The sequence below is a fragment of the Ochotona curzoniae genome, unplaced genomic scaffold (genome assembly GCF_017591425.1).
Source record: "Ochotona curzoniae isolate NIBS_2020 unplaced genomic scaffold, NIBS_Ocur_1.0 scaffold_3208, whole genome shotgun sequence".
Classification (NCBI taxonomy): Eukaryota; Metazoa; Chordata; class Mammalia; order Lagomorpha; family Ochotonidae; genus Ochotona; species Ochotona curzoniae.
In genome coordinates this window covers 17,513,413-17,528,416 of record NW_024467106.1, presented here as the reverse complement: position 1 = coordinate 17,528,416, position 15,004 = coordinate 17,513,413, and the positions used below count along the sequence as shown (strand labels likewise).

Sequence of the window (15,004 nt, the reverse complement as noted above, 5' to 3'; positions counted from 1 at the left end):
TTGTCCCCACTTGAATGTGAAAGTATTGATCACACAGCATAATTCTCTGTCATGGTACACAAGAGCCCATCAATGCAAGATATGAGCCCTGAGTCTGGCGTTTGTCACAGTGGATAAAGCAGTTACTACCTGTGACACTGGTATCCTGTAGGGACTGTGTTTCAAGCCCTGGCTGCTCCTCTTCTGCTCCAGCATTTTGTCAATGGTCTGGGAAAACCAGGGCTTCTATACCTGCATGGCAAACAATGATGAAACTCTAGGCCAAGGTGGCAATGTGGGAGTGAATCAGTGAATGGAAGTTTCTTTTTCTCTCTCTTAATGTGTGTTCATCGCAGATACACAAACCAATACTTAACTGACTGTCACATAAATAAATTTTCAATGCTACTCTTCCTTCCTACAACCTGTGGTGAATTTGGAGAAATGTGTGATATACTCAGTGACAGTTGAAGTTGTTAGGCACAAAATGTGTGACATATCAGTAACAGTTGAAGTTGATAGGCACATGCAATGGCCCAACTTACTGGTGCTAAACCCCGACCATGGTAAAGGGAGTGATGAGAGATGATGACTGTGTAGAATGTGCTTAAGGGCACAGGCTTTGGAGTCCTGCAGGCCTGCTCCATTCCTGCTCCTATCAGTTTGAATCTTTGAGAACATATTTTACCTTCCTAGAGGATTCCTCTCCATTTTCTCTTCCTGAAGACAGTTATGTCTGCCGAGGAGGCTGCAGTAGGGATTCAATGGACTGATGAGCATAAGTGTCAGGCATATGTGGACCTGGTGGGATCACAGCCTGCTACTGGATGTGGTAGGACTTGGGAAGGCCTTGAGAGTGAGGGAGGGTGCAGAGGTGTGGAGTGTGTGTGTGTGAAGAGCCCTCTGAGTGAGAGCCATGTGGAGAGTCAGGGTCTGGTGTTTCCAGCAGGGCTGTTCAAAACTTCAGTCAACACTTGCCTTGTGTTAAACACCTTCTCCTAGTGTCTCCCACCCCAAGCCAGAAAGAAGCTGGTGTCATGGGAGGGGTTGTGCATAAGGCACTAAGCCTAGGAACTGTGGCCCCCTTACACAGCCATGCCACACCTTTGGTGGACACTCCCCAGTTCCTGCTCACCTGAGATCCAGTCACTGTTATTTTGGAGCCCATATTACTTTCCCCTCAGAGGCATCTGTGTGTTTTGCTGGCTTTGAGATGGAAGAACTGAGCTTGATATCTGGTGCAGAAGGCTGGGCGCCTTGAAGTTATTTTCTCCACTGATCCTGTCTCAGAACAGGTAGAAGCCTGTGAACCTCCCAGGGAACCCCACTCTTTCCAGGTTGTCATGCTGATGGGAGACTCAGCTACTACTTATGACATCCTACTGTCAACACTAACTCTGTGTTCATCAGGCACCATATTGAAACTTTTTGTTTCTGTTTTCATGTTCTCTTTTAGCAGGGATTGTTAGAAGAAATTTTACAGAAAATATTTGTAGGAATAGGTCTGCTCTCTTTGGAGAGGCATGTCTAATATCTATTGTTAGGTCATGGAAGTAAAGGGACAGCATAGGCCTGAAGTCTCTGACCAGAAGCCCGAGTTTAGATGATGCTCTCTACTATGAATTGAGCTGACTGTTCCTCATTCTGGATATTCATGTTCATTTCTAATCGAGTACATTTTGGTAATTGGCTTAACCATTTGCTGATGTCTGTCAACAATGGGATAGCCAGTCAAGGCCTCCAAAATATACAAGAGGCATGACTCAATATACCCAGGGGCTTGATGAAAGAAACCAGTATGAAACCAAAGCTGAACTAATAATCTGTCAATCAGGATTGATGCTTTGATTTATAATAGAATTCCTTTGAACATTATTCCAGGATTATATTTATGTATTTGTGGATGGAACTATGGGTGAGTAATCTGAAACCACTGTCATAATTTATAGAAGAGTGAAAAAGATTACCGTCAGGTGAAATATTGTGTTTTGTTTTGAGAGGTGTGGAAGAGGTAGACAGATGGGAGATGGAGGATTAAACAAAGCTTGACATTAACATCATGTGTACGTGGAACAAAGATTCAGTTCATGAATGTCCACTTAGCCAATATCTACAAGGAATAAACTTAATGTACATTGTGAGAGAGGTAGAAACGGACAACAATTGATTGTGGAGTAAGTTAGTCTGTGGTACAGAAATTTGCTTTAGGAGTTGGTGCTACTGGACTTAAAAAGAATAATGATTTGACCAAGTTTAGCTATCATTGTGATAAGCTTGCCCACGTGTTGTCTGTAGTTGGTACTTGGTGTGTTATAGAACAAATCATATGGTGACTGTGGCCTCCACATTCTCTGGGCAATGTAGGATTGGGTTTGAAATAAGACAAAAATGAACCAAAGAATGTGTTGAAAAGCAGAGGAGACAGTCTCAGTGTAGAATAGGAATTAAAAAAAAGAAGAAGAAAGAAGTATAATTTGACTACCACTTGATTGCAGGAAGCTTTCCTCCTGGAAGAGCAGAGTTTAACCTAAGTAGTGCAAATTTATGAAGTGGGATCAGGACAGAAACAAGCTCCAAAGGCCTCTGTACTTCTTGTGACCTAGTAGAAAGGGAAGTGGGTTCTCCAGGGAGTAAGGCTTACTTCTGTGGAAGCAAGGGGTAGCACTTGGGGGAGGCAGCCTTTGAGTTGGACATTTTTCCCTGCATCCTGGAAACTGCCACCCCTTGCAGGAGCCAGCATGCCTAGGCTGCCCTGATAGGGATTCAGCTGCTTCCTCGGTCTCTGCAAGGGATGAAGTGATCAGAAGAGAGCAGTTTGAAAAGAAACAGAAATAGAGGATAAGAAGAGGGAGGAAGGAAATGAGTAAAGTAGGATGAAAGAGAGGAAATTTGGAGAAAGGAAGCAAAGAAGGGGAGAAGCAGAGATGTGGGAAATAATGAACATGCCCTCCTAAGTGACCCAAAGCCCTGTCTGGACCCATAGCTTGGGCTTATAGTTCTAGATTCCTGGGTGGAGATGCCAGCCACTGCCCACTTCCCTAACCTCAACCCAGTGCATTACAGCTTGGAGCCAGGTGAAGGTTGTGGGAATCTCCCACTTGGAGTGTTGGAAACCTAAAGTCCAACAGCAAGTCCAACTTGTGCAATCATTGTTTGGTAGACAATGCAACACAACACAACACAGAAATCCCAGCGCTGGAGAGGTAGGACTCCAGGGTATTGTTGGGATCTGTGCAATGTGTGCAGAGAACAGGAAGGTGTGAGGAGAGCAGCTCCGCTGTAGGCAAGGCACCAGGAGCTTTCTGCTGCTATAGCTCCACCTCCCTCCCCTTTGCATGGAAACTGGACTACCCTGCTGAGAATTCTGTATTCTGTGAGTTGATTTTTACAACCAATGTGAGCTTGGAAGTTGATAACCTCTTGGTAACTGGGGCCTTAGAACAATTCATACTGAATTAGCCGCCCCCATTGACCATATGGCTCCAAGAGCTCAAGAATGTTTACACTAACGTTGGAAAACATGCTAATCTAGGGTGTTTAGTCCCTGGGTGGAGTGGGAATCTATGTTTAGGGTTTTCTTTCCTTGATCTTTAGATCTCTACTTTGATTGCTATCCTCCCTTAACTGATATAAGGTTAAATTGTAGAATCAGGGTGGTAGTAGGAATGTGTTTCTGATTGATATATGCTGTCTATTGAAGAACTTCGTGATCGCAGGGTCTGGATGGATAACGATCTGCCTTGTGGTGCAACAAACAGCAGAAGTATCCTTGGAAACACCCACTTGTCCATGACATAAAAAGTTTGTGCCAGAGTTTGTGACTGCTTCTGTATAATTAAGGGGACAGCGTTCATGCATTATCCATTATGCTCCTGAAATTGTAGTGGTCTGTTCCTTTTCTCTTTACGCCTACTCCACACACTCTTCTGGAGTTCTGAACTCGGCTGAGCTGTCCTCCAGGAGACACCAAGGAGTGAAATGGTTTGTGGGTAAATTGTCATTGGAGTTGCAGTCTTAAAAGAAGAGCTCATTCAAGACTTTTCAGGTAGAAAGCATCCCTGTGTATTTCATGAGGTCAGCACTACCCTCACACAAAAATATGCCAAGGATTACGCAGGCAAATATGCTTTAGTGAACCAAATTAAAGTCGAAAGGCAGATGTCAAAACTGAATTTGATTATCAGCTAATGGAATCAAGAGGCATGTTGCAAGAATAATGGCAAAGAATGCATAGAAAAAGGTGTCAGACACAGCTAATGTCTTAATTATTATCAACAAATTTAATCTTCACTACAATCTGTGATTAAGGTATTTATTTGTGCCATTTTTATTTTGAATCATTCAATTTTGTGGTACAATTTTGTATAGACTGGGATTCCTTCATCAAACCCTCACTCCCTGACAGATTTTCTCCACGTAAGGAGGGAATACGTGGGTCCTTGGGGATTTGCCACAGTGGTTAGGCTACACTGCCTGGGGTGCCCATACTGGCTAGGAGGGCTTTGAGTCATGGCTTCATGGGCAATTCCAGGTTTTTGCTGCCATGTACCCTCAGAGGCAACAGGGGATGATTCAAGCCCTTGGGTTGCTGCCACGTAGGTGGGAGGCCCAGGTTGGGTTCTTGTGTCCCAGCTGCATCCTGGCACACTTGGGCTGTAGTGGGTATGTGGAGTGTGGGCACTCTCTGTTGTGTGTATCTTCCTGTCCAGCTTTCAAATCAATAAATGCATATCAAAGACATGTAACCAGGAGACACGCAAGTCACTGCAAGGTTCTTGCATACGGGCTTAGTTGAAAATCCCAGAGAAGGCTCTGGGCCAGGCCTCTGGAGCCTGCCTTCTCTTGGCCTTGTTGGGAGGGAGCTAGTGGGTGGAGCTCTTGGCATGGGGAAGTGAGACGGTGGTTGTGCCTGTGTCATGGCAGCCGTAATATATGATTGTTTGAAGTGAGCCGCAGGCCTGCCTCCTGAGGGAGCCTATGTAAACAGGAATTAGTTTGGGTTACGCATGGCTGCCTCCTGAGCTTCCACCTTCCATCTCTCTGGCGACCACTGATGCCCTTGGCTTCATGGTGCTTTCACTGGTTAGGGGTCAGGCTTCAATCAGGAACAGATAGAAAGGGCAGGGAGAGAGAGAGTGCACCAGTGTAGACTCAGGGCTCTGCAAGGTGACACTCAGGCTGTGTGAGCCCTGTGCTGTTGAGAGACAAATTTTTGAGCCAAAGGGAGCAGCAAGGAGAAGGGCCCAGAGACAGGCTTATCCATAGAGAAAGGAGGAAAGCTGTGTGCATGACTAACTCAGAGGTAAGAGGAACATATGTGAGTGAAGTTCGAGTGACATTCGAAGTGTGGAACCCGTCAGCCGGGAGCTGCTGTGTCTGTCTGATCTCTGGCCATTCCCGGGGACCTGCATGTTACTGTCCTCCAGGTGATCAACCAAGGTTTGTCTATGCTTCTCAGAACTCATGAGCTTTTAGAAACTAATGGGACAAAGTTTCTGAAATGTTAACTTGTAAGCACAACAGCTGGTTCCCTGTGGTCCATTTCCAGGCACAGAGAGATTTTTTCCAATGAAGTTTCTTCTGGATCAGAACATCAAATGGCAAACCCTCTAAGCCAAGGAGAGTGCTTTGGGATGTCCCGGTTTAATATTTCCTCTGGGAGTTTATTTGACATTTATCTTTCTTGCACCAAGGCTTAAATCACTCAGGATATTTAAAGAACAGTAACCTGACTGCTTAAAAGTAACTTGGGCCTCACACAGTCATATGACTGAATGCCCATCTTCAGGGCATTCTCAGGGGTTTAGTGTGACGAATATGGTTATTTGGGAGAAACACAGAACAAATAATCACAGTAAATAGAATTGGGAGTAAAGGGCTGCCTGGGACAGGCATAAGTCAGAGGTCATGCCGCGGCTTGACTCGTGTGTCACCTAGGAGAGGGCCTGTGTTTGAGTCCTGGCTGTGTGTTGTGTTCCTGCTTCCTGCTAATGCGCTCCCTGGGATGCAGTGGTGATGGTCCAGTGGCATGGGTCACTGCCAGTTACATGGGCCCTCAAGGTTGGTTCTGGGATCTTGGCTTCATCCTGGCCCAGTCCTGCTATTGCAGGCATTTGGGGAGAAATTATGGAGGATATGGAAGATTCTTTTCTCTCTCTGTCTCTTTCTCCCCTGTCCTCACTGCCACTGAAAAAAAACAAAAACAAACAAACAAAAAAAGATTTAAAAATTCTCTGCAGGTCCCAATGGAATGTGCATCAGGGCATGCCATCCACTGCTCCTATTCCATTGAGGAGGATCAGTTCTTGCAGGTCTAACCAAGGGTCTGGGCTAGGTGACCAAGGCACCTCTCAATTCACCCCCACAATCCCTGTCTCCAGGGTTCACAACTTGGCACGTAACATGTGGATGGGCCAAGGACCAAAATAGGAGGCCTAGGCCGCACTGGATTTCCTCCAGCTCTACCACATGGATGTAAGGCCACGAAATACTTGACCATGGTCTATACACTCACAGGTGCATTAACAGAGTGCTATATTGGAGGTAGAGCAGGAAGGTCACAAACCACTGTCCAATGGGGTGCCCTAGACAGAAATTCACCACAAAAGAGCTAAAAGAGGGCAATGAAACCAGAGGCAGATTTCACACAACCATGTCCTATAATCTTGGGGTATGTATGAACCCAGAGCTTATGAGGCCACAAGAAATGGGGCAAATCACAGATCAAGACACACTCCCAGAGATCTGAGAGTGTGGATGAATGGGGACTGGGGAAGGGAGAATCCTGGGAGGTGGCAGAGGATGCATGGCCAAGGGAGTCAGTCATTCACCTCCATGAGCCCCACGTCTCATGGCCACAGAGACAATGCACAACACTGCAAGGTGCATCGTTTATTGCGAGTGTAGAGGGAGATCATGCTCACATTCCTTAGGGTATGACAGAGAGAGTCAGAAATCCCCAAGGACTTTTGATTACAGAGGGAGTGCTGGCAGTTAGGGACAATCCTGAGGATGTGTGGAGACCATCTTCACATGCAGCAGTAGGGACAGGAATCAGGCCCTAGAACTTGACCTGGAGGGATGTGATGGCCAGGATACAGAGAGGCAGGTGCTGAGGCGAGCAGGCAGTTACCTGGTGCATAATACACAGAGGGGAAAGAGGACACAAACATTTAATAAGTGTCTTCTCGGAGGACAAGGTGGAGAGCTGTGTCTCCTGTGAATGTTCTAACTAAGTCGGGTTTTCAGGAACATAGGGGGGTGAAGAGTGCTGAGTAAATGATTCCCCTCCCCTGACTGAGGCCTCCTACATTGAAACAACTGACGACTCTAAAAAGAAGAGCCCCAGAGAGAAAGAAATCCCACAGTGGGTTCTGTTAACTCCAGCCAAAGATATGTTCTAGAAGTTTGTGGGAAGTTGAGGAGCTTAACACAGGCCGGCTACCTTAGGTAAGTGACAGCTTTATGCAAGTCCTGCAGGGGAATACCGATTTCACCTGAATGAAGCCCTGTGACTGACCTGAGGCAGGAAACAGATGGGGAAACCGGAAGTCTGTTTTCCAAGTTGGAGGCCAAAGGGAGGTCAGACAGGGCTGTTCCCAGATTGGAGAGCAGCAGCGTGAGAGCCACTGTAGCCGAGCTTGGAGGTCGAGCTGACCTCCTGGATGGGAACATGGCCCCTTGACACAGACAGGCATCTCATCCTCACACCACCCTCCGCCCCACTAGGCTTTCCATCCCAAACCATATTTCTGAGAGGTTCTCAGGCCTGTGCCTCTGTCCCCTTGCCAGGCTGCCACACAGTGAGTCTGTAATTTCAGCATCACTATCTCCTCTTCATTGCTGCTAGGGCCAGGGAAGCTGTTTCCTGCCCAGGACCATCCTGATGTTTCTCAGGTAGCTCACAGACCATGGTAAGTGATCAGCTTAAAACTGAGCCTGCCTTAGCTAGAGAGATGCACTCCAAAGGCTCGCCATCGTGTGTCTTGGCAGCGCCAGGACAAATGGGTTCATGTGCCTGGCCAACACATCCCCTAACCCATATGAAACTGGGATTCTGAGCCCAGGATCTCTAACTCCAAATATAAACCTCTTCCCACAATTTCCCATTTCCCCACCTGACACTCCAAGCTTCCTTCCCAATAATCTGAGGACAAAGCCCAGATCCTCCCACAAGGTGTTGACCCACCCCTTCTCTCCAGCTCCTCTCAGAGCTCACCAACCTGAGGGCTTAGGCCTATGCCTGGTCTCGGGCTTGGAGGCAGCGATCTGCAGAGGAGGAATAGAACATGTTAAGGCACCAAACCCCAGTTCATGAGCCAGGAAGGAAGCAGCTGACTTAGCAGCCTAGGAACAAGGGGACTGGCTGTGGGTGAACTAACTCCATTTCCGTGGATTTCTCCTCTGTGTTCCATGATCATTTGTAAGAGAAAGAGAAGACTGAACTTACCAGTCTTGGTTAGGTCCAGTATGTTTTCCTTCACGATTCCATGTTCTTGACACAGTCTCACAAACTTTTTCCTGACTGCTGAACTTACATCAGGTCTTCGGCCTGTAAGAAGAGTGAGAGTCATGGCTGGGTCTTGTATGCTGACTTGTGGAGGTGAATGAGGAGAGGAGGCCCCCAGTGGAGGGGAAAAGAAATGGCACCATGTGGGGCTCAGGTTGAAGTCAGGTGGTGGGAGGTATATGACACCAGCAGTACATGTTTGGGGCTCAATGCCAGACTTCAGAATTCCCCCACCTGCAGGTTAACCAGGGTGAGCATTGGTGTTCACAGTGGGGAGAATGTCAGGGGATGAGATAAACTTGAGTGCAGGGTTTCTTCCTTCCACCCTGCCAGCCCTCCCCCCTCCAAGATGGGAGCTGGTGTGAAAAGACCCTACCGTGGAGTTCCATCACTTGGGTGCTTTCTCCGTTGTTTTCATTCATGTCATAGAAAATGACATACTCATCAGAGACCATGTCAAGGATGCGAAGGACATTGTGTCCATCATCTGTGGGCAGAAGAACAAGACTCAGAACTTGTTTGACCAAGAAGGAGGCCATTGACATCCTTTGCCTGGTCTCTTCCACACAATAAAGTCAAGAAGGAAGAGAGGTTGATGAATGCACCTCCCTGGACTACAAGAGGTGGTGTCTGTGCTAGGTTGGCCTCCAGTGGTACAAACATGCAGCCACAGCAGCCGCTCACCCTGGTCTTCTCTGAGACCTGCCCACCTCCCTCAGCAGCTCTCCAGGATGTACCTCTGACCTCCTCCTAATTCTCACTGACATCACACGCTGAGGCCGCATCCTGAGAAGGTTGTAACGGTAGTGAGCACCAGCCCTACTCAGAAAGGCGTAGGAACAAGAAGCTGCCCTGCCCCTTTTCTGGTTTTCTTTTCATTATTTTTGTTATTATTACTATTGTATGATACAGTTCCATAGGCTCCTGGTATTTCACATATATCCTCCTCAAACCCCTTCACCTCGATCCTCTATATCAGTATTAAAATATAGTCAGTTCTTCATACACAGTCATATGTCCATCATTGTGGGCACGGGCAATGACAGAGTCTAGCATCATAGTGTCAAAATATAGTAAACAGTTTCATTGTAAGTCCATCTGGTTACAGATTCTTCTCCTTGGGGCAGGTTTCTAAGCTGTGTCACCCACAGGTCTACAGTTTGATTTGACTTATTGCCATTGGTATACAGTTGTTTGCTTGCAGCCAATTGTGCCACTATCTCCAGCAAGTTCCAGGTCTGGGTTCTTAGGTTAGATTTCCAGCATGGTCTCTGTAGCCCCAACTCTTGGCTCACCAGTCTCCACTTCCTGTGCTATCATGCTGAGGTTGCACTGTTGTCTCTGCCACCTTTTTTGCACTTTCAGTTGGAGCAGGTGGCAGGATTAGGGAGACAGCAGGTGTCCTATATAGCTAGGTTGTTTTTGGAGCTAATCTTGCTGGAACCTGGTGGACGTTAGGTCTGGGTGCCACATGGACTTATTTTGACCCAAATGATGCCACAGTCAGTATGATTTTCCTGCGGGACCAGTGCAATCCACGGAACTCAGTGAGTTATTGTGAGCTCAGCACATGTGCAGTTCAGTATTGTCCCCTACAGCCCTAAACTTTTGGCACAGTGTACAAAATGGACCCGACATGCCCCTACCAGAGTTCTTGATCTATTGACTGTCAGGTCTGAGGGCTACCCAGACGTGTCCAAGGAGGAACCTGCAGAATGCTGCGTTCAATGAGTCAAAAATGAATTCCCTGCCTGCTCAGCGCATGCTCAGTTGTTTCCCTTGCTTTTGCCTTTTTACGAAAATGGCGCCCAATTCTGCTCCTAGGGGGCTGACTGGGCTGTGAAATCCATGCTGTTCTTGCACTGCCCGTCTGGGATCTGCTGCTCTGTCTCTGCTTCTGGTCAGATCAAACGGACCAGCAGGACGGACAGTTCTTCGTCTGGGTTCACCTCCCAAGCTCCCAGTGAAAGTCTCTTCCCACCTGGTGGCTGGTGGAGTTCTGGCTGCTGGTGGAGTTCAGATTGCCGTTAGCTGAATGCCGCTGGAATATCAGTCACTGCAACACCACACTGTTGTGTCCACTGCTTTCCTGTGTCTGTCAGTCTCCAGGTACCACTCTGCTGTTGTTCTGTCCTCTCCTGTTTCCTGGAATGTGTGCTCTCTGCTTCATCCTGATTAAATGTTTCTCCATCTGTTTAAATGTGTCCTCTATGCCTCCATCTTGATTCTCCTGCTCCTTTTGCTCTTATTCTGAGACTTCACTTGCATGGCAGGGAGCACATGAGATCATGTCACCTTCTTTCTCATCTGACAGTGTTGTGTGCCAAGCATTTGCTTGGACCTGTAATTCTCTCCCACACTGAAGACACTAGGATGTTGACTCTTAGATGTCCCCAGGATGGGACCTAAATCATCATTGACAAATGCTATGAAGTATCAGGGACTTGGTAAGACAAACCTTGTGGTTAAAAGCAGAATTGAGAGAAGACTGTTTGGGGGTATACTTACACTCAACAGTATATACTCCTTCCTCCTCTGTTGGATCAGCCACTAACTCATGTGCAACACATTCTCCGTTGACACTGGAAAAGAGTGTAAGTGGATGACCAAGGGATAATAACAAGACTGAGTCCCTCACCTTCTGCCCTCCTTCCCACTCCAGTTTCTTATTCTACTTGTGAATATTTTTGGCACAGTGATCAAAGAGCTTTTACTGACAGGATTGCCTTTGATCTGATACTTGGGGAAGAGCTCACACAACCAGTTCATCATTGCTATTATCACCACTCACCACTGTTGTTACTATTGTAAGATCCCTAGTAGTCAGGAGAGCAGACTGAGTGTTCACCACATGCTCCTTTCTAAAATAAGTGCTTTTCAAGTGCTACCAGGTGAGGTCCTCACAAAAACAAAATACAGAAAACAAAAACAAAATTCAGATAAAGACCTGACCCCATCTCATTTCCCAAGGGAAAATGGACATAGAAAGACAGGAATGTTTTTTGGTCATGCAAGCTGTAGGTGATGAATTAACAGTGAGGCTGTTGATGCCGTATCATGATGCTATATAATATCATCACACTATTTATGACTGATGTCCCTCTGCCACCTTCTCTTTCCACTTTGGTACATTAATTTCTGTCACAAACTCTGCCCTCTGAAACTTGAAAAGTCTTGAGGCCACAAAGTCCTGGATCAGTGCCAAATCCTCAGACTTTGGGTGCAGACTCAGTGTGTGTGTTCACACAAAGCAGCATGTGCACACATGTATGCATGTGTGAACACATTGGCTTATGTGTCAGTGATACTCGGCTTCCACTTTCTCCTTCCTTACGCAAAAGAGTCTCACTTACATTGTATGGAATTTGCCAGACATAGATGAGTCCTGCAAGATATTGATGCGTTCTGCCAACACTCTCAAGCTTCCGTTTTCTTCTATTTTTTCCCTGTGGTCGGAGGCTATCAGAACAGAATACCATTTCCCAGAAACCTACAGTGAAGAAGGAAAAGGATTAGGTAAGAGAGCAGCAGAGGGTTTGCCACATGGACATTTCTGCACTTTAACCTGGGCTAGGGCTCATAATGGTGATGTATTGATGGAATTAGAATTGTGATCAATGGACACCACCTCTGTGGTGTGTCTCACCCATGGGAATGGAGATCACCAAACACAGTTTTTGAATGTGGTACATTCAAAAATCTTTTTAGTTTCATATGTTAAGGACCCTCGGGTCCTCCAGTGGAACCTACCTGACTTCAGCGTCCTCCAGTGCAGGAGTGGCTGTTTGGCACTACAGTTGAGATATGGGCTGGGATGCCTACAGCCCATAGAAGGACCCAGACAAGCTCCCAATTCTATGTTCCTCCTTCCCAATTCTATTGTGCACACTGGGAAGCAACAGGTTGATATCTTGTATAGTTATGTCCCTGTGAGCCATGTGGAAGTCCTAAATTGAATTTGGGTTCCAGGCATGAGCCAATGCGGGAATTGGAGGAGTAAACCAATAGGTAGAGCTCCCTGTGGGTCCATCTGTCTCTTAGGTAAACAGACAAAAATGGGGACTCCTCCACACCACCCATCACAGTCAGAAATTGCTGCACTTACCTCGGATACATCAGCAGCTGCTCCCTTTTGGGCACCGATCAGAACCAGTGCCACACACAGCCACGACTTCAGCTCGGTAGGGGTCATTATCACTTCTCTGTCGTGCCACAACCGTCTTTCCCTGCAGTGTCCTTGCTGTTCGGTTTGCCTGATTATATACCCTGTGGTCAGTTTGTTTGTCTATGGGGCTTCATCTTCGCCCCTCCCCTCCAGGAAATGGCCTTTCCTGCTCTGGTGTGTTGCCTGGGATTGTTCCTGCCCATTTGAGACCTGGCCATCCCATCTCCTTAAGATGTAGTTAGTGACCTTCAAGTCTTCAAACATGCTCTCAAGGAGAACAGTGGATGGCCAACAGCAATGCGATTGGGAAACAGATTCTGCTTTGTATCTTGCAGGGAATAACAAAGCTCATTATGTGTGGGAATAGAGGAAAATAACTGGGAAAAGGAGCATGTGGAGAATGCCAATTTTCCCCCATCTTTTTTTGTGCAGTGTAGTTGGGCAAACTACCCAGGGTTTCCAAGTCCACAACCCAACAAATACTCAAGGCAAAGTAACCATCACAAAGCACTGAAAGGGGTTGAACAAAGCTGCTCAGTATGTTTTCATCTCTTTTCCTTACTCACTGAACTCAGTCCCCATGGCCTTCTTTGTCCCCACTTGAATGTGAAAGTATTGATCACACAGCATAATTCTATGTCATTGTACACTAGACTTCATAGCTACAAGACATGATCAGTGGATTAGGTATTATTGTACAGTGGATAAAGCTACTACCTGTGACACTGGTATCCTGTAGGGACACCGTTTCAAGCTCTGGCTGCTATCTTCTGCTCCAGCATTTTGTCAATTGTCTGGGAAAACCAGGGCTTCTACACCTGCATGGCAAACAATGATGAAACTCTAGGCCAAGGTGGCAATGTGGGAGTGAATCAGTGAATAGAAGTTCCCTTTTTCTCTCACTCTTTATGTGTGTTCTTCGCAGATACACATACAAATACTTAACTGACTCTCACATAAATAAATTTTCAATGCTACTATCTCTTCCTTCATACAACCTGTGGTGAATTTGGAGAAATGTGTGATATACTCAGTAACAGTTGAAGCTGTTAGGCACAAAATATGTGACATATCAGTAACAGTTGAAGTTGATAGGCACATGCAATGGCCCAACTTACTGGTGCTAAACCCAGACCATGGTAAAGGGAGTGATGAGGGATGATGACTGTGTAGAATGTGCTTAAGGGCACAGGCTTTGGAGTCCTGCAGGCCTGCTCCATTCCTGCTCCTATTAGTTTGAAGCTTTGAGAACATATTTTACCTTCCTAGAGGATTCCTCTCCATTTTCTCTTCCTGAAGACAGTTATGTCTGCCGAGGAGGCTGCAGTAGGGATTCAATGGACTGATGAGCATAACACCCTCAGCATAAGTGTCAGGCAAATGTGGAGCTGGTGGGATCACAGCCTGCTACTGGATGTGGTAGGACTTGGGAAGGCCTTGAGAGTGAGGGAGGGTGCAGAGGTGTGGAGTGTGTGTGTGTGAAGAGCCCTCTGAGTGAGAGCCATGTGGAGAGTCAGGGTCTGGTGTTTCCAGCAGGGCTGTTCAAAACTTCAGTCAACACTTGCCTTGTGCTAAACACCTTCTCCTAGTGTCTCCCACCCCAAGCCAGAAAGAGGCTGGTGTCATGGGAGGGGTTGGGCATAAGGCACTAAGCCTAGGAACTGTGGCCCCCTTACACAGCCATGCCACACCTTTGGTGGACACTCCCCAGTTCCTGCTCACCTGAGATCCAGTCACTGTTATTTTGGAGCCCATATTACTTTCCCCTCAGAGGCATCTGTGTGTTTTGCTGGCTTTGAGATGGAAGAACTGAGCTTGATATCTGGTGCAGAAGGCTGGGTGCCTTGAAGTCATTTTCTCCACTGATCCTGTCTCAGAACAGGTAGAAGCCTGTGAACCTCCCAGGGAACCCCACTCTTTCCAGGTTGTCATGCTGATGGGAGACTCAGCTACTACTTATGACATCCTACTGTCAACACTAACTCTGTGTTCATCAGGCACCATATTGTAACTTTTGTTAGTCAGGCAAAATACACTGTGATGAGCCTAAATTACAAGTCAAAAGGCAGATGTCAAAATTGAATTTGATTATCAGCTAATGGAATCGAGATGTATGTTGGAAGAATGATGGAAAAGAATGCATGGAAAATGGTTTCTGACAACGCTAATGTCTAAGATCAATGAATTCAGACTTCACTACAATACCTGATTTGGGTCATCTTGATGTTCCAAATTTACAATGGAGAAGAAATATGTAGATTCTTGGGCATTAGGCCACAGTGGTTAGGCTACACTGCCTTGGGTGCCCATACTGGCTAGCAGGGCTTTGAGTCATGGCTTCATGGGCAATT

General features: G+C 46.6%; 1 protein-coding gene across 1 annotated transcript; it reads right to left on the bottom strand.

The window, feature by feature from the left end:
- Positions 1-8,181: 8,181 nt before the first annotated feature.
- Positions 8,182-12,680, bottom strand: LOC121144579 (major urinary protein 4-like). The gene is made up of 6 exons (XM_040962865.1): positions 12,594-12,680; positions 11,842-11,978; positions 10,997-11,070; positions 8,865-8,975; positions 8,429-8,530; positions 8,182-8,247 (listed from the first exon to the last, which is right to left on the bottom strand). The coding sequence occupies exons 1-6, from the start codon at positions 12,678-12,680 to the stop codon at positions 8,216-8,218; spliced, it is 543 nt and encodes a 180-aa protein (XP_040818799.1). The 3' UTR covers positions 8,182-8,215.
- Between the last annotated feature and the right edge of the window lie 2,324 nt (positions 12,681-15,004).